This window comes from Suricata suricatta, chromosome 9 (genome assembly GCF_006229205.1).
Source record: "Suricata suricatta isolate VVHF042 chromosome 9, meerkat_22Aug2017_6uvM2_HiC, whole genome shotgun sequence".
In the NCBI taxonomy this organism is placed as follows: Eukaryota; Metazoa; Chordata; class Mammalia; order Carnivora; family Herpestidae; genus Suricata; species Suricata suricatta.
The window spans coordinates 80,964,620-80,990,891 of record NC_043708.1 but is presented as its reverse complement, the minus strand read 5'-3'; the positions used below and the strand labels follow the sequence as shown (position 1 = coordinate 80,990,891).

The 26,272-nt window shown below is 39.4% G+C and overlaps 2 protein-coding genes and 1 pseudogene across 2 annotated transcripts in view; 1 reads left to right on the top strand and 2 right to left on the bottom strand.

The window, feature by feature from the left end:
• The window catches only part of RAD51 (RAD51 recombinase), a 41,849-nt gene extending 39,785 nt beyond the window's left edge, over positions 1 to 2,064 (bottom strand). Inside the window, exon 1 of the mRNA XM_029951794.1 lies at positions 1,780 to 2,064. The gene's annotated coding sequence lies outside the window, so the exon portion shown is untranslated. The remainder of the gene's footprint in view (positions 1 to 1,779) is intronic.
• Positions 1,674 to 8,766, top strand: LOC115302285 (annotated as a pseudogene).
• Positions 8,767 to 15,808: 7,042 nt separating this feature from the next.
• The window catches only part of KNL1 (kinetochore scaffold 1), a 57,205-nt gene continuing 46,741 nt past the window's right edge, over positions 15,809 to 26,272 (bottom strand). The window contains exons 18-26 of the mRNA XM_029952596.1: positions 26,080 to 26,157; positions 25,866 to 25,905; positions 24,875 to 24,976; positions 24,107 to 24,207; positions 20,703 to 20,771; positions 19,499 to 19,608; positions 18,467 to 18,585; positions 17,658 to 17,780; positions 15,809 to 16,906 (exon numbers count right to left, since the gene is read on the bottom strand). Coding sequence (XP_029808456.1) covers positions 16,759 to 16,906; positions 17,658 to 17,780; positions 18,467 to 18,585; positions 19,499 to 19,608; positions 20,703 to 20,771; positions 24,107 to 24,207; positions 24,875 to 24,976; positions 25,866 to 25,905; positions 26,080 to 26,157 — 890 coding nt within the window. The 3' untranslated portion in view covers positions 15,809 to 16,758. The remainder of the gene's footprint in view (positions 16,907 to 17,657; positions 17,781 to 18,466; positions 18,586 to 19,498; positions 19,609 to 20,702; positions 20,772 to 24,106; positions 24,208 to 24,874; positions 24,977 to 25,865; positions 25,906 to 26,079; positions 26,158 to 26,272) is intronic.

Sequence of the window (26,272 nt, the reverse complement as noted above, 5' to 3'; positions counted from 1 at the left end):
AACCGGGAAAACTAAAACCATGAGATATTAGTATATGCCACCAGAATAGGTAAGATTAAATAGATCAAAAATATCAAGAGTTGGCAAGCATGCAAAACAACTAAATACTCCTACACTACTGGTTTGAATGTAAACTGGTACAACTTTAGAAAACTGACATTAAATGTGAAAGCTGAATATAGAAAATGCTAAGAACCAGAAATTTCAATACTCTCTATTACCAACCAACTGAAAAGCATACATATGTACACCAAAATGTACACAATAAATGTTCCCGGCAGCTTTTCTCATTAAAAAAGCCAAAAACTGGAGCAGCTGGGTGGCTCAGTTGGTTAAGTGTCCGACTTCAGCCCAGGTCATGATCTCACGTTTGTGAGTTCGAGCCCCGCGTCGGGCTCTGTGCTGACAGCTCAGAGCCTGAAGCCTGTTTCCGATTCTGTGTCTCCCTCTCTCTCTCTGCCCCTGCCCACTCATGCTCTGTCTCCGTCTCAAAAATAAATAAAACTTAAAAAAAAAAAAAAAAAAGCCAAAACTGAGGCACCTGAGTGACTCAGTTGGTTTAGCCTCTGACTCTTGACTTCGGCTCTGGTTATGATTTCACCATCATGAGATTGAGCCCCACAATGGGCTCCAAAATGAGCACAGAGCCTGTTTGGGCTTCTCTCTCTCCCTCACTCATGCACGCTCTCAAAATAAATAAAAAATAAAGTAAAATCGGGGCACCTGGTGGCTCAGTCAGTTAAGAGTCCGGCTTCAGCTGAGGTCATGATCTCATTGTTCGTGAGCTGGAGCCCTACCATCAGGCTCTCTGTTGTAAGAAGCATGAAACCTGCTTCAAATTCTGTGTTTCCCTCTCTACCTGCCTTTCCCCAGCTCGCTCTCTTTGTCTAAAATAAACAGGTAAAAAAATATTTTTAATAAGAAAAATAAAATGCCAAAAACTGGACACAATCCAAATGTCCACCATGGGCAGAATGAATAAGGAATTCAATATAACAAGAAAGAACTATTGCCATATACAAATACATATATATAAACCTAAAGTCAGAATGTTGAGCAAAACCTGACATACAAAAACATAACGAGTTATAACTCATAAAAAAATTCACACACAGGCAAATTTGGTGACTGGTATTATAAGTCAATACAGTGGTTACCTTTGAGGAGAAAAGGAGACATGCTGGGGGGTAACAAGGAAGGCGTTTGGGGTGCTGATGGCATTTCTAGTTATTGGTCTAAGTAGTGATTACATACGTATATTCTTTTTGAAATAATTCACGGCGTTGTGTACACTTTGGGATGTGTGCATTTTTCTATATGAATATTACACTTCCCTTTACAAGGTAAAATAAAAGCCTCACTACAGACAATTCAGAACGGCCTTCCGCCTTAGGTAACGCAAGCAACCCCCTTTTTGGGAAACTGAGGCCTGGTGCTTCCTAAGCACAGCACGGTGTAATGGAAAGAGGACGGACCGGATATCCGGAAGCCCCGGCCGAGGCAGAAACAGCTGGGACATTAAATCACTACACCTCTCGGGATTTCGGCTTTTTCGCCCCCGCTCATAAAATGGGTTTTAGAAATAAAGACCTCTGAAAGGTTCCTCCCAGCTCTGAAGCCCGGGGCACGCTACCGTTTTCGCCACAAGCTCTGACGGTGGGTCGGGCCCGGGCATGCCCCCGCTCCACCCCGCCAACTCCCGTGTCTCACTCGGCGCTGAGGGGCCCAGAAGCCCGCCGCGGGGGCCCCGGCACGGGGCCCGCTCAGGTCGGGACTTACCCTGAAGCAAAAAGGAGCCGAGTCCGCGCGTAACACACTCAGCTCTGCCCGCAGCGCTCCCACTTCCGTCCGCTGCCTCGGTCCACACCGGGACGGACCCCAGACCCCCGTTCGCGTGCGGACCACTTCTCTACTCCCTTGTTCCGGCCTTCTGCACACCACTCAGGCGAAATTCGGCTCCCAACTATCCCTCTCTGGGTGCGTCTCCGCCCTCCTCAGACCTCGTTTTCGGGCCACAGCGCGCCCTCGAAGCTGCAGCTTTCGGATATCGCGCCAAAGTCTCGGGCTGGGTCACGCCAGCGTCAACGTAACGTCTCCCCGCCCTCCTCGGCTCTGTCTTCCAGCCTCCTCATACGCTGCTCCCGAGCCCGAGAGATGGGCCTAGGGAACGTGACCTTACACGATGTTATGAATTTCCCTCTTCCATTTACCTCTGAAAACTAACTCAAAATTCGGGAGTCGCCGCCTTCTTTTCTTTTACCAGACTGAGGACTACAACTCCCAGGAGGTAGTGGGGTCGCCCAGAGACTCCATCTCCCAGTATGCACCGCTGGCGCACTCCTCTTATAGTGCTTCAGGCCCTCCGGGGAGAATCCTAGCTCCGGAGAGGTTTTGTTTGTGAAGTATCTAAACCTGGGTGTTTGGCATTTTAGATTGCTCTGAACTTCCGATTCAATCAAATTCCCGGAGCCTGAAGGCAGTGGGGCTGGGGATGCTCGAGTAGCCAGATGGAAGTAGCAAACAAATTAGCGAAGGGGAGAAAAATGGTTGCAATGTTACTCAAGCCCTGGTACTTCACTGGAGATTTACAAGATTCCAGAGGAAGAAGGCATTGATCTGGGGAAGGTAAACCTTATTATGGTTTACCAGAAAGATTGACCTGTGATTCTGGGGTGAATGGGGTTTCCCGGCCCAAGAATAGGTGACGGAAGACAGAAGCAAGGAGATCAGAATAGGCGTGGAAATTAACGACATCATTAAGGAATAGTATTGTCTGATGAGGGAAGAAAAGTATCGTGGAGGTGCTGATACTGGAAAGTTAATGTTTAGTTCAGGTTATGAAGGAGCTTAAGAATATGTCTGGAGTATTTTGGTCTTTATTCTTTAGGTAATGGGGAAATCACTTGAAGTTTTTGAGCAGACGATTCCTAAGGGTTTTTGGGTTTTTTCCTATTTCCCCCCACGACTACTTTATTTAAATCTATCCCACCCACCACCACTAATTTATATTTGCTGAGTGCTTTAAAGTTTATAAAATTTTTATTTCTCTCATCATCTTGTGGCAATAAAGGAGAGATTTTAGGAAAGTCAGAGTAAGGACAGCAAAAACTGCTAGGAAGCTCTGGCAATAATGAAGGCTTCCCTAAGCTAGAGCAATGAGAGAAAGAACAGATTCAGGAAGCATTTTAGGGGTAGAATCAACCTAACTTTGTGATTACATATAGTACCTGGAAATCATAGTGAACTGCCTTCCATACCAAAAATATCCACTGGTACCTCCCATTCTTCACACACCTTATTTAGAACATCGGCAAACCCACAGCCCCTCTTGGCTGAATGAAATCATACTGTGACTTTGACCTTTCATTACAATCAAATTCCTGTGGCTATGTGGGTGTCAACCAGAGAAATTCTGTCTGTAGAAAGGTTAAGAAATTGAGACACTGAGAAAGTGTGACAAACCATTCTGAAATCTGACTGCTTGCCAGATATTTCCAGTTTCTCAGAATCCCAGCAGCACTTACTGTTCTTGAGATCTATGAGATACTCCTACACTCCAATAAATGTCCCTTCCATTTCTTCTGCTTAAGCCACTTTGAGTAATTTTCTAACCAGTTGTTAGACAACCCACTAAACACGTGGAAATAAAACTAGATTCTTACTAACAGTTTAAGCAATCCATGTGAATATTTGTAAATGTGTGATTGAAAAGTTTTTAATATATCCTAAATCACAATCTGAAAGACCTGTCTGAAATCTCAAGGAGGTAACCTCTAGTAACACCAAAACTTAATCATCAGAAACATAATCTTTTGTCTCAAGGAAAATAATCTCATGGCATAGGCAGCCTGGAGCATAGAAAGGGAAATCTACTGTCATGTCAAAGTGATCTAATTGAGTAGTACAAGGATGATCCACTATTAGGAAATCTATTATAATTGACCATATTAATAGGTCAAGGTGAAAACTTGTTAATTTCATCATTTTGAAAAAACATTTAATAAAATTCAACATAAATTCCTGATTAAGAGGAGGAAAAGGTAAAAAGTTAGAGGGGCGCCTGCGTGGCTCAGTTAGTTAAGCATCTGACTTCAGCTCAGGTCATGATCTCACGGTTCATGGGTTTGCATTCGGGGCCTGCGACGGATCTGTGCTGACAGTTGAATCTGGAACCTGCTTCGGATTCTGTGTCTCCCCCTCTCTCTGCCTTTCCCCCACGTCCACTCTCTCTCAAAAATAAACATTAAAAAATGGATAAAAAGGAATTAGATGTTTTCTTAGCATGATCAGGAAAAAAACAGATATCCAGAACAAGCTACCATTATCTGCTTACTGGTAAATGTTAGAAATACTTTTATTAAAATCAGGAACAGGGGCACCTTGGCTGGCTCAATACAAGGAGGATGTGACTTGATCTTGTGAGTTTGAGCCCTGCATTGGATGTAGAGATAAATATCAATGGTTGCAGAGATCTGTAGAGGTAAATATCAACTGAGCCTGGTTGACTCAATTGGTTAAGTGTCCGTCTGACTCTTGACTTTGGCTCAGATCATGATCTCACCATGGTGAAATTGAGCCCTTCATCATGCTGCATGCCAGGCATAGAGCCTGCTTGGGATTTCTTCTCTCCCTCTCAATCTGCCCCTCCCCTGCTGGTGTGCTCTCTGTCTCTATGTTTAAAAAAAAAGTCTAGCAATCAATCAAGAACAAAATTGTGTATTGCTACGATTATTTACTATTGTTCAGAAAGTGTCACTGGGTATAATAAGTAAAGATAATAGGAGCGCCCTGGTGGCTCAGTTGGTTAAGCACCTGACTTCTGCTCAGGTCATGATCTCATGGTTCATGGGCCCGAGCACTGCATCAGGCTCTGTGGTGACACCTTGGAGCCTGCTTTGAATTGTGTCTCCCTCTCTCTCCCCTCCCCAACCTGTTCTCTCTCTCTCTCTCTCAGAAGTAAATAAACATAAAACAAATTAAAAAATTAAAGATATTAAAATAAATAATGAAAGATGTAAATGTTGGGAAAGATTTATAGATATGATTATATACCTGGATAGTTTAAAAACATTTTTTAATGTCTTTCAGAGAGAGACAGAGTGAGCAGGGGAGGGGCACAGAAAGAGGAAGACACAGAATCTGACACAGGGCTTGAACCCACAGACTGTTAGATCATGACCTGAGCCGAAGTCGGATGCTTAACCGACTGAGACACCCAGGTACCCCATATACCTGGATAGTTTATAGACAATAAGAAGCTATATTAGTGCTTGGGTGGCTCAGTCAGTTAATTGTCCGACTCTTGATTTTGGCTCATATCATGATCTTAGAGTTTGTGAGTTTGAGCCTCCACTGGGCTCTGCGCTGACCCTGTGGAGCCTGCTTGGGATTCTCTCTCCCCCTCACCCCCCTGCTCAAAATAAATTAATTAAAAAAATTTTTTTAAACAAAAGAAAGTACATTAGTATAATCAATTATAAAATATAAGAAGATCAGCCCTTTATTGTTTTAATTAGACAATGTAATAGAAAAAAATACCCCATTCTCAGTAGCAACAAAACCCATAAGTGTCTAGAAATAAATTTTTAGAAATGTTCAGGACTTATATGGAGAATTCTCTGAAACTGTCTTCTCAGAAGAGAAGGCTGAAAATTATAAAGTTGAAAATTCGCCAACATCAACAAATTCCCAATAGAAATCCCAATGAGATTTGTGACAATTACCATTGGTTGCTTACCCAATAGCCATTGCTCTTCTTTATGGCTAAGAGTGCCTAGTATGTGGAAGGATGCCCAGCACTAAGATTTTGGATGACTTTGCCTTCCTCTGTATTCTTTTGTATATTATTTGAACTTTTGGTTTGCATTTATTTTGACTTTACAATGATAATTTAAAAATTGTAACAAAAAGATAAAATGCCTTGGAATCAGTTTAACAAGAAAAGTGCAAATCTATATCAAGTAAACTTTAAGGTATTAAAGAAGGACACAAAACAGAAAAGCATACTATTGGAAGACTCAATATCTTAAAGATGTTGGTTTTCCATTAATTGATCTTTAATATAATGATCTCAGTAAAAATGACAGGAAGATTTTTGGGGGAACAGAACAAGCTAGTTCTTACATTTATATGATAAAATTAAGAAGTAAGGAGAGTCAGGAAACCTCTGAAATAATGGGTCCTGAGCTGACCAGATATTAAAACATATTATAAAACTACAATAATTACAAAGTATTTGTACAATAAGATAGGTCAATGGAATAGGATAGTTTTATCAGTGCCTTATTTTCCTATTGCTGCTGTAATATATTACCACAAACTTAGTAGCTTACAATAACAAAAATGTATAATCTTCCAGTTCTGGAGGTCAGAATTCCTAAATGGGTTTCACTAGGTTAAAACTGAGGTCTTGGAGGAATTGTGTCTCTTCTGGAAGTCCTAAGACAAAACCTTGCCTTTTTCAGTTTCTAGATACATCTGCATTCTTTTTTGTTCCTAACATTTATTTTTGAGAGTTAGACAGAGACAAAGAGTTAGCAGGTAAGGGTAGAGAGAGAGACACAGAATCGGAAGCAGGCTCCAGGCTCCAAGCTGTCAGCCCAGAGCCCAACAGGAGGCTCGAACTCACAAGCCATGAGATCATGATCTGAACCAAAGTCAGAAGTTCAACTGACTGACCCACCCAGGCGCCCCAGGGGCATCTGCATTCTGAGTCACCTTACCTGCAGTACCCACAGACAGTGTGTGCCCTCAGGCTGGAGTTCATGTCAGAGGTGCTCAAGATCCCTTTCTCCTTCTTCAAAGTCAACAATCACTCTGATCTTTACTTCCATGATCACATCTCCATCTCTGACTGACATTCTGCCTTCCTCTTATAAAAAACCCTTGTGATGACACTGGGTCTACCTAGTTAATTCAAAATAGTCTCCTCATGTCAAGATCTTTCAAAACCTTTGCAAAGTCCCTATTGTCATATAAAGCAACATTCACAGGTTTCAGGATGTGGACATCTTGGTTTGCGGGAGGGGTAGTGGTGGTGGTGGCTATTATTCTGCCTACCACACTCAGATAGGAATACATAGAGAAATCTAGTATATGATTTAAAAATTATTAAATTATGCTGGAATAACTGCCTCGTCATCTGGAAAAAAAATTAATTTGGATTCTTATCTCACACTTTAAGGATAAATTTCCAGTTGGTTCAAAGATGTAAAGTATTAAGTCATAAAAGTCTAAGAGAAACCATAGATCTTACAGATCTTTAAAATTCTAAATGGCAAAACCCATCATAAATAAAGTCAAATAAAACCACAAACTAGGAGAAAATTTAGCACACCACTATCAAAAAGAGTTTATTTTCTCTTATACTTGCAAGTCAAAGAGAAAGAGAACTCTAAAAAATAGGCAATACACAATGCACAGAAAAGGAAATAAAAATTGCTCTAAAATATATATAAAGAAACTCAACACATACAGAGAAAACTCAAATTAAAACCTGAGATACCATCAAAAAGTTTGGAATTGTACTGGATTAGTAAATTTAGGGAACCAGGTGCTTATTACTAGTAGGATTAATACAACTATAGTATTTTAGAGAGCAATTTGGTGGTATTTATTAAAATTATAAATGAAACTAGGCTTTGACTCAACAGCTCCATTTCTAGGAAGATGTCCTATAGATAAACTTACAATTATGCTACATTTCAGTAATTGGTGGTAAACAACCTACATATTTATTGAGGTATGATACATTCATCCTGTGGAATATTTAATGAAAAGGAAAAAATGTGTGTTCGAAGTTCTTTATGTACTGATCTGAACCTATCAAGATATTTAGTTAAGTGAAAAAGGCAAAATGAAGGACAGCATGTATTGATGGGCTATTATCTGTGTAAAAAAGGGAGACAAGAAATATATATTTACACACTCATAACTACTTGCACACAACATTCACCAACATCAACGTTCGTTTTTGCATACAGGATAGCTTTGGCAGGGTGGACAAGAAACTAGTAACACTGGTTGTCTCCAAGAAGGGAAACTGTGAGGACAGAATAAAAGGGAAATGTTTTCCTTTCCTTTTTGTACTTTGTGAATTTAGGACCATGCTAACGTATACCCACTAAAAACTAAAAAAAAAAAATAATACAGATTTAGATCCAATTTTTTTTTGAAAAGAGCACTTAATAAAACTTGACTTTTTGGAAAAAATTTTAAAGGATGGGGAACATTAAGAGCAAGAATTTGTGGCCTCTACTCCCGGTGTACTACATCTCCCCCCACCGACCAAGTCCAAGGTTGGGGGCCTGGCGACCCCGCCCGAGGTGGGCTCTGTAGAGTTCTTTATGAGAACTTTCGAACCTAGCTTTACTGGAAGAATGAACGATGCACGCCCTCAGGCTGGAGTTCGTGTTCAAGGTGTGGAAGAAGGTGCACGAAGCTGGGGCCGGGATCCTAGCAGAGGGTAAGATGCTGCAGGAGGCAGCTGAGGACTGTAACCTGCTGGCCAGGAGTCTGGCAGAGAACAAGTGGCTGCACAAGCTATGGTTAGGGAGGCTGTGGCAGGAGGCACGAGAGTAGGAACAGCGGCAGGTGGAGGAGAAGGCCTGGTGGGCCCAGAGGCACAGGCCTGGGTGCAGCCAAAGGATCAGGAAGGTGCCTCAGCAACTGCAGGAGGAGGCAAAACATTTCATCACCAGAGAGAATCTGGAGGCGTGGGTAGAAGCAGCATCAGACTCCTAGAAGAGTCTGACCACCAGCCCCTAGCATAAGGTCTCTGAAGTGCCCACCCAGGGACCATGGGTGTATGTGGGTAGGAAGGTTGCACTTGGAATAAATCAGTTGATGTTTCTTAAGAAAAAAAAAGAAGGGGGCCTGGGTGGCTCAGTCAGTTAAGCCTCCGACTTTGGCTTAGGTCAGATCTCACGTTCATGGGTTCCAGGCACACGTCAGGCTCTGTGCTGACAGCTAGCTCAGAGCCTGGAGCCTGCTTCTGGTTCTGTGTCTCCTTCTCTCTCTGACCCTCCCCCTCTCATGCTCTGTCTCTCTCTGTATCAAAAATAAATAAAATAGTAAAAAAAAAAATTAAAAAAAATAAAAACAAAAGTTAAAAAAAAAAAGTAAGCAAGAATTTGCGTGGTGTCTAGTTGGCTCAGTTGAGCCACCAACTCTTTGGCTCAGGTCATGATCCCAGGGTCATGGGATCCATCCCCGGCCTGGCTCTGTGCTTACCGGAAAGCTTGCTTGGGATTCTCACATCTATCTCTGTCCCTCTCTCCTGCTCCTATTCTTTAAAACAAACAAACAAACAAAAAACAAACAAAAAAAAAGGCGCAAGAATTTGCCATACTCTAGGGAAGGAAGAAATCAAATTTGGCATAAAAGATAGTTGAAGTGGTGCATGCATGGCTCAGTTGGCTAAGCTTCTGACTTGGGCTCAGGTAATGATCTCCCTCCCAGTTTGCTGTTTTTGGCCTCTTGTGGGGCTCTGTGCTGACAGCTCAGAGCGTGGACCTTGCTTCAGATTCTGTGTCTCCCCCTCTCTCTGCCTCTCCCCTGCTCACACTGTCTCTCTTTCAAAAATAAATAAACATAAAAAAAATTGTTGAAGGAAGGGGTGACTGGCTGGCTCAGTCAGAAGAGCATGCCACTCTTGCGGGGCTGTAAATTTGAGCCCCAGGTTAGTCCTAGAGTTTAATTTTAAAAAAACAGTTGAAGGAAGATATCTGCCTTATGGAATAAAACTGATTAATCAAACTTCCCTATGATCTAGATGAAATCACTCACAGAACTGTATTACCTTTAGTCAGTCATTAAGCAAACCTCTTTTTATTTCCAATATTTTATTTTGAAAAAAAAATCAAGCCTACAGAAATGTTCAAAGTGTATTGAAACTCTTGTTTTCATTGTCTTTCTCACACACATACATGTATACACATACACACATATACTTTTAAAAAGCCATTTGAAAGTAAGTTGCAGACATGTATTTTCTTATAAGGACATTCTCTTATATAACTCCAATACTGTTTTCACACCCCAAAATTTTAACTTTGATACAAGAATATTATCTAATATATGGTTTACATTCAAATTTCCAAGTATTCTCAAAATATCCTTAATAGGTGTTAATAAAGAAGCAAGAGACCAAGAATGGAGTCATTTGTGCTAAGCTCCATGTCAGCAAATCAAAACTTCGTACCTAACCTAATTTCAATTTTAGCTTTTCTGGAGTGTAACCTTTAACTGGTCAATATGGAATTACCTAGTTAGCACTAGTGAGGCAATCCACCAGATCCCTTCCCTTCCCTTCAGAAGGGCAACCTTGCATGAAACAATTCATTCTTTACTAATAATTTCTTTCCCTGCTCCCTTTTGGCCTTTAAAAAACTTCCACTTCGTATAGTCCTTCAGAGTTCCTTTCTATTGCTAGATGGGATGCTGCTTGATTTATGAATTGTTGAATAAATTACTTGAAGTGTAAATTTAAATTTTAGAGTCTTTGTTTTTTTAATATCTTTTTAAGGTTTTATTTAAGTGATCTCTACACCCAATGTGGGGCTCGGACTCATGACCTCAGGCTCAAGAGTCATCATAAGCTCCTCTGACGGAGCCAGCCAGGTGCCGGGTTGTGGGTTTTTTATTTATGAAAGACAGACAGACAGACAGACAGACAGAGTGCAAGTGGGAGAGAGGCAGAGAGAAAGGGAGACACAAAAATCTGAAGCAGGCTCCAGGTTCCAAGCTGTCAGCACCAAGCTCGACCTGGGGCTCAGACTCACAGTGAGATTGTGACCTGAGCTTAAGTCAGAAGCTTAAGGGATTAAGCCACACAGGTGCGCACCCCTTGTGATTTTTAAATAAAGTATTCAATCAAGGGTCAAGTGCTGCCTTTCAAAAGTATCTTGGGGTGCTTGGGTGGCTCAGTTAAGCGGCTGACTTCGGCTCAGGTCATGATCTCACAGTTCGTGGGTTTGAGCCCCACATCAAGCTCTGTGCTGACCACTAGCTCAAGCCTGGAGCCGGTCTTCAGACCCTGTGACTCCTCTCTCTGACCCTCCCCTGCTCTCACTCTCTCTCTCTCTCTCTCTCTCTCTCTCTCTCTCTCTCTCTCTTTTTCTCTAAAATAAATAAAAACATTAAAAAAAAAACCCAAAAGTATCTTTAGTCTCCTGTAATCTAGGAGAGATCCCCTTTTTGTTTTGATTTCATGACACTGACATTTTTGAAGACGCCAACCCAGTTGCCTAGAAAATGTCCAGTAATCGGGATTTGGCTGCTTACTGCCTCATGATTAGATTTAGGGTAAACATGTTTTACAGATAAGAATACATAGGTTATATGTATCAGTCTTTTAAATTTTTTTTATGTTTTATTAATTTTTGATACAGGAGAGACAGAGCATGAGAGGCGGAGGGTCAGAGAGAGAAGGAGACACAGAACTGGAAGCAGGCTCCAGGCTCCGTGCTAGCCGTCAGCACAGAGCCCGACGCGGGGCCCGAACCCACGATCGTGAGATCTGACCTGAGCCGAAGTCGGAAGCTTAACCTACTGAGCCACCCAGGCGCCCCTGTATCAAACAGTTTAATCTGTTTCTTAATAATTAAAATTTCCAAACACTGTATGTACTCAAAATATATTATATGTTTACCAATTGTTGAGTACTTACTTTGTGCAGGGCTTTATATACATGAGCTCATTTAATACTAATACTGTGAGAAAGAGCCTGGAGCCTGCTTCAGTTTCTGTAACTCCCTCTCTCTGTCCCTCCCCCACTCATTGGTGCACATGCTCTCTCTCGCTCTCTCAAAAATAAACAAACATTAAACAAAAACTAATATGTTAGAAAATAGTACTATTATTTCACAAGTGAGGAAAATGAAAGTCTAAGCGGTTAATTGCTGCAAGCAGTCTCCACAGAGAAAATGCTAATCTAGGATGTTTATACAGAAACTTGGATCAGATTTAGCTGTACTGCTTTCATATCAGTCTTAAATCAGAAAAGGCCTCCAAGGAAAGAAGGAAAGGGAGAGAGCCTGCTCTCTACCTTCATCAGGGCAAAAACATTAGAGAGGCAAAGGAATCTAGGTTCTTTCAGAAGATGGTGAAAATTTTGGGGAGCTATCTGAACTCACAGGTTGAGTGAAAATCCCTGGTGAGGGTACGGCACACAGTCTCTTGCCATCAGGTAGCGACCAATATCTACCCTCTTGTAACTTTCATTTCTGCTTGGGCACCAAAACCTCGGAGTGCTTTGCTGATTAATGTCAGGAGCAGCCTGTCCCCCTCCCTGTCCCTGAGGCATTATTGCACCTGGTCAGGGAAAAGATGAGTAAACTAGATACACCCTAATGCGACTAAGGCAAGCAACATATAATTTCCCTTCTAGCTGAGCAATTAACTGATCAACTTACTACTTTCTAGGCCTGGACGCAGTTGCAAAAGTCACTACTGCGATAAAATGTATCATTTGTCTTTGGGGCTGAGAGCAAGCATTATGTCTCCTGGGGATCCTGTTTTTCTGGAAACTTTCTATTAGAGCTATAAACAGCCTAATGACCCTTACTCATAAAAAACTGACCTTTACTAAACAATGTTGTTTGCCTCATGGTTAAATGTCACTTCCTTAGGGCTATCCCTAAAGTTTTGTATATCTCAGTCTTAAAAACTACCTGCCCTTCCCATATACTAGCATCAGTGCCTATAGCTAAGTTTTTTATGACAATCATCACTACTAGAATTCTAACTTCTGCAGAATCCATGTTCTGGAAAATTGTAAAAATTATCTATGTGAAATAATTTCCTAAACACATGCTGCTCGTTCTCCTCCTTGTACCTTTCACTATAAATAAAGCTAGAGAATCAGAGCAGAGATGCCTGTCTGGTGATTAGAAAGAAACTCGAGGCTCTCTCTCTCTCATGCTGACACCGTCTTTCCTTCAGGGAACCCTGGACCTGCTGGAGCTGGACTCTGGCAGAAAATCTTCACCCCTGTCTCTGCAAGAGCTAGCCTTGGACACACTCCCAAAACAATTTTTATTCAAATACAGGAGAAATTCGGAGGGATAGCTGAAAAACTTGATTGGATTCAATCAACAAACCATATGGACCAGATAGCCTGGCACACAATCAGCTCAGACTAACTACCTAGAAGCTGACTACTCTGGACATATTATTACCAGGCACACTGACCAACTGAACACCCCAATCATCCCAAACAATGAATGTTTCCAACTAGATTTGCCCTACCTCCAGGGTACTGGGAGCTTTTCAGTCATTCTGTCCATTTGTGGAGTATAGGAATGGGAATGTTAGAACCTAAGCCCCCAGCAAGCAGTCTTCTATTTATATAAAATACTGATGACTTTTCTAGCTCCCACGGATTGTGGTGGCTAGCACCAGGTAGGTCCTGTGGCCGAGCACAGGTTCTGCTAAGGCTCCCTCCTGTAAGAACCAGGTGTGCCCTCCACGTGCAGAATGATTCCAGCCAGTTCATAGACCTTTATGTGCTGCAGAAACGCTCAGCCAGCAACTGTGTCATCAGTGCAAATGACCACAGTTCCCTCCAGATGAAAAGGCTAAAGTTGACAAGGTGATAGGCAGGTTCAACAGCCAGTTTAAAACCTTCACTATCTCTGGGCCCATTCACAGGAAGGGTGAGCCAGATGACTCCATTCTCTGACTGGCCAAGACCGCATCTCAAAGAACTTTTTACTGGAGAGAATCACGGATGCAGAGTATTAATCATAAATAGTGAAAACACATAAAATATGTATAAATACATAAAATACAGTGAGTGTTTCCTTGGACATTCAGCTGTATGATGTTATCTCATGATCACTCTACCAGCATCCTTGGGGGTCTTGAATACCATACTCGTTAATTATAAATACTGATATTGACAATTGATAAATTTACAGTGGCTACCTTTAGAGTTTCCTTATTAAATTATTTTTAGAATTTCTACAAGTAATGTTTAAAATGACAGTGTTTTGGGGCAACTGGGTGGTTCAGTTAGTTAAGTGTCTGACTTAAACTCAGCTCAGGTCTTGATCCCAGGGTCATGAGTTCAAGCCCCACGTTGGGTTCTGTGCTGGGCCTGAAGCCTATAAAGAAAAACTAAAATGACAGCCTTTTGAACTTAAAAGTTGGATAAAAGTGTTCAGAGAATTGTATGTGCTTCTTAGTTTTCCATTCCCACCAGCAATCACAAGGTTCTAAATTCTTTATATCTCCTCCAGCACTTACTCTACATTTTATTTCTTTCTTTATTTTGAGCAAGAGAGAGGGTGTGTGCATGAGTGCAAAGAGGGAAGGGGCAGAGAGAGAGGGAGAGAAAGAATCCCAAACAGGCTCTGTGCTGTCATTGCAGAGTCTGACCTGGGGCTTGGTCTCACAAACCTGTTAGATCATGACCTGAGCCAAATTCAAGAGTTGGGATGCTTATACCCACTGAGCCTGAGCCACCCAGGCAACCCTATTTATTTATTTATTTATTTATTTTTGAGTAATCTCTATGGTCAAACTTACAACCCTGAGATCAAGAATTGCATGGTCTATGACTGAGCCAGCCAGGGGCCCCTTATTTTCCATTTTATTAGTTTTAATTTTTATTAAGTTTTTAAAAATCTTTTTTTAGGGGTGGCGGGGCAGAGAGAGAGGGAGACACAGAATCTGAAGCAAGCTCCAAGCTCTGAGTTGTTAGCATAGAGCTCACGAGCTGTGAGATCATGACGTGAGCCAAAGTTGGATGTTTAATACGACTGGGCCACCCAGGCACCTCCTTATTCTCCATTACAAAAGTTATCCATTCTAGGGATGCCTGGGTGGCTCAGTCGGTTAAGAATCTGGTTAAGTGCCCCAAATCATATCTGAGTTTTCAAGAGAGTGTGTGCGTGTTTTTAAAGGGCACCTCCTTTTTATATCTTCATAGGTCTACTGAATACATGGTAAAAACAACAACAACAACAACAACAAATCTCTTCATTTCATAAACAGATGTAGCTTAAAAAGATTTCATATAATAGGGGCACCTGGGTAGCTCAGTCGGCTAGGCGTCCAAATTTGGCTAGGGTCATGATCTCATAGTTTATGAGTTTGAGCCCCATGTTGGGCTCTGTGCTAACAGCTCAGAGCCTGGAGCCTGCCTCTGATCCTGTGTCTCCTGTCTCTCTGCTTTTCCCCCACTCACGCTATGTCTCTCTCAAAAATGAGTAAACATTAAAAAAAATTGTATAACAAACTTATTTTAATAGTGCAAAAACCAATCTGCTTCTAGTCAGTGAAGAAATAACTTCCAAAAAATTTTATAAAAAATAGCCAATCCTTTGAACAAGTACAAATGCAAATAACTAGGTAAATATTACAATTACATATCTAAACCCAAGGAAGCAGAGACCATAATTACAACCAAATCATTCTTAAAGCCAGTCATTCCAGTTTACCAAAATGCATAAAACAAAATTTCTACTTTTTAGGTTTATAGAAAATAAATAATACTAGTAAGAAAACTAACTTTCATGGGATGCAGCCCACATTGGTGACTTTAAAAGTTTTTCAAGAATATCTACATCTTGATTTTTATGGAAAATAAATTTTATGTTGAATTTGAGGCTTAAAAACCATGTGATCTTTCTGACCAATAGCTCAGAAGTAAAAGCCAATTTAAGCATGAAGACAAAATTCATAGGACTGAGAAGATTTTAACTTGATCATGAAGTATAGAGCAAAATTTAAATATGAATTAGTTTGAGTACAAATATACTGAGTTTTGAATTAAATATAAAAGAAGCAAAAAAAATTATCATGATTAGGATTCAAGGTTGGGTAAATTTTTTTTCATATTTATTTATCTCACAGATAATACTGATCACTCAATATCAGTGGATATGGCTTATTTTTGGGTATGAGAAAGATGTGGCTTCGGAAACCAATACTCACATTAAATTCATTACCACTGCCAGAATTTGACAGAACCGGTGGTTTTGAATATGATATTGTTTGAAGTACAATTATTTGCTAGAAAGAGACTGAGAATCTTGCTGTAAAGCATCCTTCAGATAGATGGAAACTGCCTAGACAAACAAGAATCTCTCTATACATCTGTATGTATTTCCTTATATATATCCCCTTACTACATCACAAAAGCAAAAAATATTAATATATTTATATATACGTACTGGGCCAAAATGAATTAGCTTTCTCTATAAAATTATACTTATTGAGAAAATACTAATATACATTATACAACAAAAGGCAATGCCCTCAAGAAAAGATGGCAACCATTTGAATAGCTGAGTGCTATTGCTTTTTCTTAATAAGATTTTTGGAGAAAAAGGAGGATGAATAGTTTGTAGACAGATAAATCTCAATCCCAGAAATACCTACCAGGGAAGCCCAGCAGCCAAAAAATCAGACCTGTACATATGAGGAAATGGCTAATGTTTTTGTCAGTGGTGAGAGCTCCTCTTATACTTTAAAGTCTCTCCATAGGGCTTGTACTAAAGCAGAGAGTACAACTTTAATTAGAAGAAAATTTCCCTAAGTGTTCTACTATTTAAACCTTTTATAAAAAGACGAGCAAGTTGATAAAAGGCTATTTGAGGCCTTTCATCATTCCTGACTATACAGATTTAAAAACTAACTATACATATTAACTGTAAGATCTTCAGAAGGAATATTATGAGGCTTCGTTCTATGACCTAAAGACAAAGATTAAACAGCAATGGATACTCTGACGCAGTATCATTATGATGTGTACTATGCTTGGTTACTATAACTGTAGTCCACAGGTCTAGTGGTAGAAATGCAGTCCTGAAGCAGATCTCGGTAAATTTGCTTGACTACATTCTTTAGGTAGTTGTCCTCCAGTGGCACTTTAGATAAAATTGCAGTGATTTCATCTTGGCTAGAAAGAACAAAAGGTTCATTAATTTTTCTGGAAACTTACTTATCTCCATTTCAGTGGAATTCAGGTTTTGGGGTATGGTCTCTGAGTCTTTTAGGAAGCACAAATACGCATTTCTAGAAACTGACTGTCCAGTTTGAACTGAGATTCCAAAAACAAGGCCTACGAGCAATTCTGTATGTACTGGGAGGTATCTTAACATAGCTGAAAATCTAAACTGCTGGTGTTTGCTGACGGATTTGAGGTGGGTGCATTCTAAACTCTGCCATCTTATAAACTGTCAACAGTATGTCTAAAAAGTCACAAATAGGAATGAAAGACTACAAAGACTAATTGAGAAAAGTATTATGACTGTACAGCTTTTTAGGTATTATTAAGTGATTAGTGATTATTCTGTTTTTAAGGCCATAAAAGTTGTTTATATATGATCTGGGCTAAGCTTATACCAATTTTTTTCCTTCTTGGGTTCTTGTTTTAGGTAAGATTATTCATAAAGTGGAGCAAGTATAAAAGAATATACTAATAGTCACCAGTATCCACTGGAGCTAGCAATGAAGGACTGACTTCTAAGAACCGATTCTTCAAATTGAAGTCAGAAGAGACATTTGGCACTCAGTATGGATTATCCATTATTGGCATATCTAATCATGGTATATATCTATTATTTCTGACCACTTTGAGAGATTTTTCAAATGACAGAGGAGAGGTAAAAAAGTTGTTAGGTGCCCTATCCTGCTGGCCCTTTACTTACCCAATGTTTCCAAGGTGATTTTGAATGGAAAAAGGTAATGGGACAGTTGGAAAATGAACTGAGAGAGGCAAAGTTATCTCAAACTTTGCAAATGCTGCAGAGCTGGAGAATAAAAGCCTCAATCTGTAAAAGACAAGATCCTCAATTAAAAATAAAAAACAAAAATAGAATGAAATAAATACATTTTCCTTTTACACTAGTTTGTGAAACTTAGGTGGTACATTATTTCTGGTCCTTATCAAATGAACAAAGGGTAAAATATCTGGAACAAAGTATTATTATCGTTGTTCATTTTCACTGTTAGTCATAAAACTCATTAAAATAAATCATTTTAATAAGTTTTTAATTACACACTTACTGTTGCAAATCGAATTATATCCCCACTGCCATTCATATGTTGAAGCCCTTGCCCCCAGTATCTCAGAATGTAAGATCATTGCAGATTTAATTAGTTAAGTTGAAGTCCTACTGGAGTGGGATGGTCTCCTAATCCAAAATGATTTGTGTCCTTATAAAAAGGGGACATTTGGACACTAACACGCATACAAGAAGAACATCATGTGAAGATGAAAGCAGATACTGGAGTTATATATTTATAAGCCAAGGTTATGTCAATGACTGCCAGCAAATCACTAGAAGTTAGGAGAGAGGCATGAAACAGATTCTGTTAGCCCCTCTGAAAGAACCAACCCTGCTAACATCTTGATGATTTCTAGCCTCTAGAACTGTGAAACAATAAATTGCTATTGTTTAAGCCACTGAGTTTGTAGTACTTTGTTAAGGCAGCCCTGGGGAAGTAATACACTTACTGAGTATTAGTCACATCTATGTTCATTAGGTTGTAATTTGGTCCCCATCTCTTTAAAAACTCAATTTCCTCTCCAAGGAGTCTACAATGGCTCACTACAAGTGAGATTTCTTGAAGCATCTGGGAAAAACAGGGGGCAAAAATTATGAAAACATTTCAGTTTTTAGTGGCTCTTTTAAAAATAAAGAAATCCTCAAAGATAAATAATTTAATATATTTATACTGTCATTTAAAAATATTTTTAATGCTTATTTAAAATTTTTTTTTAATTTTTTTTTTAATTTTTATTTTTGATAGAGAGAGACAGAGCATGAGAGGGGGAGGGGCAGAGAGAGAAGGAGACACAGAACCAGAAGCAGGCTCCAGGCTCTGAGCTGTCAGCACAGTCTGACGTGGGGCTCAAACCCATGAACGTGAGATCTGACCTGAGCCAAAGTCAGAGGCTTAACCAACTGAGACACCCAGGCGCCCCTTTAATGCTTATTTTTGAGAGACACAGAGACAAAGAAAAAGTATGAGCTGGGGAGGGACAGAGAGAGATGGAGACACAGAATCCAAAGCAGGCTCCAGGCTCTGAGCTGCTAGCACAGAGCCCGGCGTGAGACTTGAACTTGTGACTGTCAGATTATGACCAGAGCCAAAGTTGGATGCTTAACCAACTGAGCCACCCAGGTGTCCCAATATACTTATAATTTCAGGATCCACTATAACATATATAGAAGTTTAGCTTTTTTTTATTTATTAAAATTTTTTTTTCAAGTTTATTTTTGAGAGATACAGAGACAGTGTGGGTGGGATGGGGCAGAGAGAGAGAAAGAGAGAGGAGGGAGAGAGGGAGAATGAATCTTCAAGCAGGCTCCATGCCACGAGTAGAGCCTGATGTGGGGCTCTAACTCATGAAACCATGAGATCATGACCTAAGCCGAAACAAAGAGTCAGATGCCTAACTGAATTAGACACCCAGGTGCCCCTCAGCTCTTCTTTTTGTGACAGAAAACATAGTTTTCCTTCAAAATACTTCCATCAGATTTACCTTGGGAACCTGATGCTGCGTTTTACATTTCTTCTTCCAGGATTCTTGTTCTTCAATGTACTGGAAAATAAGCTTATGAACTAAAAGGGAGGAAGGAGGAGCTTTATCCTCTGAGGAAGGAAAACAAAACAAAACAGGGTATTACTTACTTTCATTTATCTTCTATACATAAGTTCGAAATATATAAACTAGAAATACCTTCAAACTACTAGGTATCTAAGTATCCTCTCCATTTTATTTTCAAACATGTAAATCAACATATATAACTGAACACAGACATTCTTATAAAAACGCAAGCCTTTGGAAATGCAAACTGGTACAGCCACTCTGGAAAACTGTATGGAGGTTCTTCAAAAATTGAAAACAGAACTACCCTATGACGCAGCAATTGCACTACTAGGTATTTATCCAAGGGATACAGGTGTGCTGTTTCAAAGGGGCACATGCACCCCAATGTTTATAGCAGTGCTATTGACAATAGCCAAAGTATGGAAAGAGTACGAATGTCCATCAACTGATGAATGGATAAAGAAGATGTGGTATATATAATATAAAAACAGGGAGGGGGGACAAAACATAAGAGACTCTTAAATATGGAGAACAGACAGAAGGTTGCTGGAGGGGTTGAGGGGGATGATGGGGTACATGGGTAAGGGGCTTAAGGAATCTACTCCTGATATCACTGTTGCACTATATGCTAACAGATATAATTTAAAAAATAAATAAATGATAAAAAAAACCCCTCAAGGCTTTATCATATACAGAATAGAAGTTGGTTAAAAACATGGGCTTAAATGTTACAAACCCAATTTTAAATCCTACCTTTCCTGGGACCTAAGCACAACACTTAACTTCTTTTGACCTGTAGTTTCCTAATTTGTAAAACGAGGAATAATCCTTACCCCAAAGTGATGTAAGTAACACTAACATGCCTGATACAGAAGAAGTACTCATAATGGTAATTTTTCAATTATGAAAAAGGCTATTATTGTCAGTCATTGTTTAAAATCTAGTAATAATTAAAAAAATTAAATCATACCTAATATTTGGAACAGTATCCAAGAAATTTTATGTCTAATAAACATTTCTAAGGACAAATTATTATTATTATTATTTATATTTAACTTTGTATGTGAAAGAGCTCTCAAAGAGCAACACTTGTAAATATTCAACAAGTTTTTAGTAGATAAATGTTTGGACTTACCATCTAACAGAGAGTGAAAATTCAGGTCAACAATCTTCCTATAAGCCTTGTCCAGGAAAGGGAGACCAACTAGGAAGAATGAGAGTAAGAGTAGTGTAGTATTTCTTTTGATTATCTGATATTTTAAAATTTTTCTTTAATGTTTATTTATTTTTGAGAGAGAGACACACACACAGCATGAGTGGGGAAGGAGCAGAGAGAGGAGGAGACATAGAACTGAAGCAGGCTTTAGGCTTTGAGCTGTCAACACAGAGCCCCAAGTGGGGCTAGAACCCATGAACTGTGAGATCATGACCTGGGCTGAAATTGGACACTTAACTGACTGAGCTACCCAGGTGCCCCATTTATTATCTGATTTTAAGCCACATACAACTCAGTACTTTACAAGCCTTCTCTTTCTGGGTAGCAGGATTTTTTGGGGTTTTTTTTTTAGTTTTTTGAGAGATAGAGAGAGAGAATGAGAGAGAAAGAATATCCTAAGAAGGCTCCACACTCAGCACAGAGCCCAACATGGGACTCCATTCCACCACCCTGGGACCACAACCTAATCTGAAATCAAGGGGCAGATGCTCAACTGACTGAGTCACCTAGGTGCCCCAGCAGGGTTTTTTGTTTTTTTTTTTAAATATAAGCAGTTAAAGGTATATCGTTGAATCATATTATTTTTTGTGAATGGTAAAGGCTCCGAACTACACGTACAGGCTGGCCTTTAAGGGAAATTTAAGGTATAGTACCTTTATTTTAAATTTATTAAGGCCTCCTCATTTAACTCCTAACTTTTGTGCAAAGGTACTATTTTCAGGCACCATATACAAAAATGACTATGATCTCTTCACACCTACTATCTTTTTATAAATACAGTGAAAATGATTTATGCTCTTAGCTTCACAGTAATGAGTTTTAGGTAGTCAGGACGGCTGCTTGCTCCACCAATCTCTAGAGTTATCTCATGTCTCTCAAATTCATATTCTTTTTACTTTAATATTTTCTGTGTTAGGCACTGGGGATATAATAATGAGACAAAAAGATCAATTTATATTCTCAAAAAGCTTTTAGCTCAGGGGGATACAAGGATAATTGCACAAATAAACACACCAAGAACTACAATTGGTGATAGGTGGTATTAAGGAAAACCATAGGTAGCAATGAAAAAATATTTAACAGGAAGGTAAATAGGAGTGGGTAAAAGGAGAATCAGAGAAAACTGTTCTGAGAAAGTGATAAATGAGCTGAGCTCTTTTTTTTTTTTTTTAAATTTTTGAGAGACAGAGAGAGACAGCACGAGCAGGGGAGGGTCAGAGAGAGGGAGACACAGAATCTGAAACAGGCTCCAGGCTCTGAGCTAGCTGTCAGCACAGAGCCTGACACGGGACTTGAACCCATGACATGTGAGATCATGACCTGAGCCGAAGCCGGATGCTTAACCAACTGAGCCACCCAGGCGCCCCTGAGATGAGCTCTTAAGGATTAGCAGAAATTTATTTAGTGGAGAGGGAATACTATGGTCTGAATGTTTGTGTCCTCCCCTCAAATTTGTATGTTGAAATCCTAATGCCCAATGTGATGTATTAGGTGATAGACATTTGGGAGATATTTTGGACATGAGGGTAGACCCCTCATAAATGAGATTAATTAGGGTCTCAGAAGAGACCCTCAAGAGCTAGCTTGGACTTTGTATGTAAGGATACATGAAAAGTTTACAACCTGGAAGAGGGCTCTCACCTGACCATGCTGGCATCCTGGTCTTAGATTTCCAGCTTCCAGAAATGTAGAAAATAAGTTTCAGTTGTTCATAAGCTACCCAGTTTATGGCATTTTTATTATAGTAGTCCAAATGGACAAAGACAAGGCAAAGGGCTTCCAGGCATAAAAAAGATCATTATGAAGTCCTGGAGTAGGATGGAAAATGAGTGACCATGAAAACACAATGATCTTTTAAAGAAGTGAAAGAGGGGTACCTGGCTGGCTCAGCCGTGAAGAACATGAAACTCTTGATTTCAGAGCTGTGAGTTGAGGGCCCACATTGCGTGTGGAGCCTACGTTAAAAAAAAAAAAAGGGAAAGAAATCTTTGTGCCAAAGTGCAGAGAACAGTTTAAGGCAGGAAAAGAGGAAAAGAAAAAAAAATTTGATTCTTGCAGATGTTATAATTCATAGCAAATATTTTGATCATTAGTCTAAGAGTTTTCAGTGCATGATCAGATTTTCAACTACCCTCATAGATGCAGGAAGGAAGATGAATTGGAGAGAAAAAGAAGATCCAGAAAAGACATCTTGAATGTTGTTATAGTCTTTTGCTTAGAAATGACTACTGATAAGAAATGAAGAAAAGTAGATCAGTATTAAGAAATTAAATTCACTAAGTCTTATTGATGATTAGATACGCCTGGCAAGGGATAAAGAAGTATAGAGTGATTTCTAAGTTTTAATTTTGGACCTGGACTGGGGCGCATGGGTGGCTCAGTCGGTTAAATGACAGATTCTTGCTTTAGATTCAGGTCTCATAAGATCGAGCCCTGTGTCTGGTTCTGTGCTGACAGCACGGAATCAGCTTAGGATTCTTTCTCTCTCTCTCTCTGCCCTCCCACCCCTCCTCTCTCTCAAATCTCTCAAAATAAATAAACCTTTAATTTTGGACCCAGACTGAAGTTGATAATATTCTTTGAGAAAAGGAACTTTTAAGGAGAATTAGGTGTGGAGGCTGGAAAACTCTAAAGTTTGGTTTGTTATCCTGAAATTGTTTCAGAAAAAAGACCTACCTAAAGACGCTGACAGGAGACTCTTAACCAAATAGCTAGGACTCTGTCCAGTTACCACATAGTCATTCTACCTACTTTGTTAAGCCTACCAACATACACAGAACTTCCAATTAACTTTTTAGGTTAATTTAAGTACAAAAAAATAAACAAATTGCTGAACATCCAACTTTAGCTCACGTCATGATCTCAAGGTTTGGTTCGAGTTCAAGCCCCACAGTGGACTGACTACTGTCAGCGCAGAGCCCACTCTGGACTCTCTTTCCTCCTCTCTCTCTGCCCCTCCCCTGCTCATGCTCTCTCTCAAAATTAAAACAAAAAAAAGTCAAAAGTCACAAAAGACAGATGGAAAAAAGGAAGTCAGAATAAATGGATGTGAATAGCATGTTGATCCATTATTTGGATATGTAAAATTTCTATCACTTAATGTAGTTCAACAAAGGTCAACTTTCATTAGTTGAATATTTTATTCTCTATCTAATAAAATAAAATCCTATTATCACAAATTAAAATGATCACCTCATCTAAGATTTTCAGCAGTGCTTTCATTTCATTATGTCAATAGTTATTATTGTATTAAAATAAAGACTGGACTCTTTAGTGAGTTTATCCATACAGTTTTCTGCAGAGTAATTACTTTTGCTACTCACCGGCTGGCTCTCCAAAGGTGATGGTAAGTTCTATTGTGTCATAAAGAAAGGTGAACACAGCTTGATCATCACTCCATTCAATGACTTCCCACTCAGACAAGCTGGAAAGAAATAAACAAGACAATTTTTTTTCCCTGAAGTAAAAGAAGAGAGTTAACTTTTGATACCACACAAAAAGTACCAGCAATAGTTGTTTAAGTTTTTTTCTGGCTTGAGAGACAATAATATATTTTGACTCAAATACTGTGAATGTACAAATATGCTTTTGAAAGGATTGACTCAATTTTGGGTTCTGTACCAGAGAAGACCCAAGTTTAGGCAATATAAAGTGTTAAATATTTTAAAATAATTCAATAGTTTTCCCACCTTGTATACTTTCAGCTTGGTGTTGAGTACATTGACTCATTTTGAGGTTGTATTATATTATAGGCTAAAGGTAGTGATACAGCTCAGTTAGTTAAGCATCTGACTTGATTTTGGCTTGGATCATGATTTCACGGTTCAAGGGTTCAAGCCCTGGTTTGTGGCTTTAAGCCCCATGTCAGGCTCCGTGTTGGCAATGCGGAACCTGCTTGGGATTGTCTCTCTCTCCCATTCTTTCTCTGCCCCTCTTCCATTGTGTGCAGGCTCTCTCTCTCTCAAAATAAATAAACTTAAAAACAATAACAACAGTGATACACATTACAAACACACATCAACTGCTATAACAGGTTAGACAAGTAGAAAGGCATAGGGTAAAACACAGTAATGACACCTGCCTTTCCTTACCTCAACTGATCCAGTAGCTCTTCAGTTCTATTTGTTTGTTTTTGCAAAAAGTCTATTTCAGCAAGGGTCTGCTCTTTCTGTACTTCCAGTTCTAAGAGATTTCTGCAAACCACAGCAGGTAATCATAGATAAGGCTGTTGTCAGAGAATTTGGACTCCATAAAAAAACAAAAGGGTTATAGAGTCACATGCTAGATGGGTCTCCAGTGAAGTGAGTGGCATCCATTTATTTTCTTAGTTGTTTTTTTGTTTTGTTTTGTTTTGTTTGTTTTTTTAAATAAGCACTTATCTAGAAGTGTGGGTCTAATTAGGAAAGGTTTAAATCAATGGTTCTCAAAATTAGGAGCCATGAAGGTATCTTTTGACAGTTTGCAAATTCTTTAAGATTATTAATAGCATTTACTTTTCATTTTGGGGCACCTGGGTGGCTCAGTCAGTTAAAGATCTGACTCTTGATTTCCACTCAGATCATGATCTCATGGTTTATGGGACTGAACCCTGTGCTGGGCTCTGAAGTGACAGCACAGAGCCTACTTGGGATTCTTTCTCTCCTTTCTCTCAAAGTAAGTAAATAAACTTAAAAAAGAAAAGTCCAACATAAATACAGTTAAATGCTAGGTTTATTTTCTTTAAAAAGATCCTGATATGGGTGGGGGAGAGGGGGGAAAGGAGTAGTGGGCATTAAGGAGGGCACTTGTTGAAATGAACATTGGGTGTTATATGGAAACCAACTTGACAATAAAATATAAAAGAAAAATAAAAGGATCCTGATATTATTCAAGCATGTGAAATACTACCTTGGATTAAATCCTTGTAAACAAGTACTTAGAAAACACTGTCAACTAAGATGGGTCAAGTTCAAGGTGGAATAGAAGCCCTGAGTCAGTCTTAATTCAATATTGATGTGCCTAATCTTGTCAGTTTTGAGAGGTAGGAAGCCATTTAGCCTTGTGAAGTTTAGGCTATTTTCTAATACTCCAGGTGAAGCTGACCTTTGGAGTTCTTCTTCTTCAGTTCTCAACTGTTCCAGTTCTTTAGGGAAAAAAAACCAAAAACCAAAAAACAAATCTGTCAGAATAAACACATTAAAATGTTGCTACAAAAAATCCTCTGTTCTAATGAAAATTCTATATCACTTTATCTCACCTAAATAGAGAATAGCTTATTGTTTTCTCCCCCAGTTATCCCCCTAATTAATTGAGTTACCTTTCTCTGCAGCTCTCATTTCAGAATTCCATTCTTCCATAGGATTGACGTACTCTTCATTCTCCAAATTCTTAGTTTCTAAGTGGGCAATGTGCATTAGAATAACTCAGTCAAAAAGAACCAGAGATGAGAAAAAAAGATGGTCCCAAAATGAACTGTTAACAGTATTTCACAAATACTCATCATTCCCCAC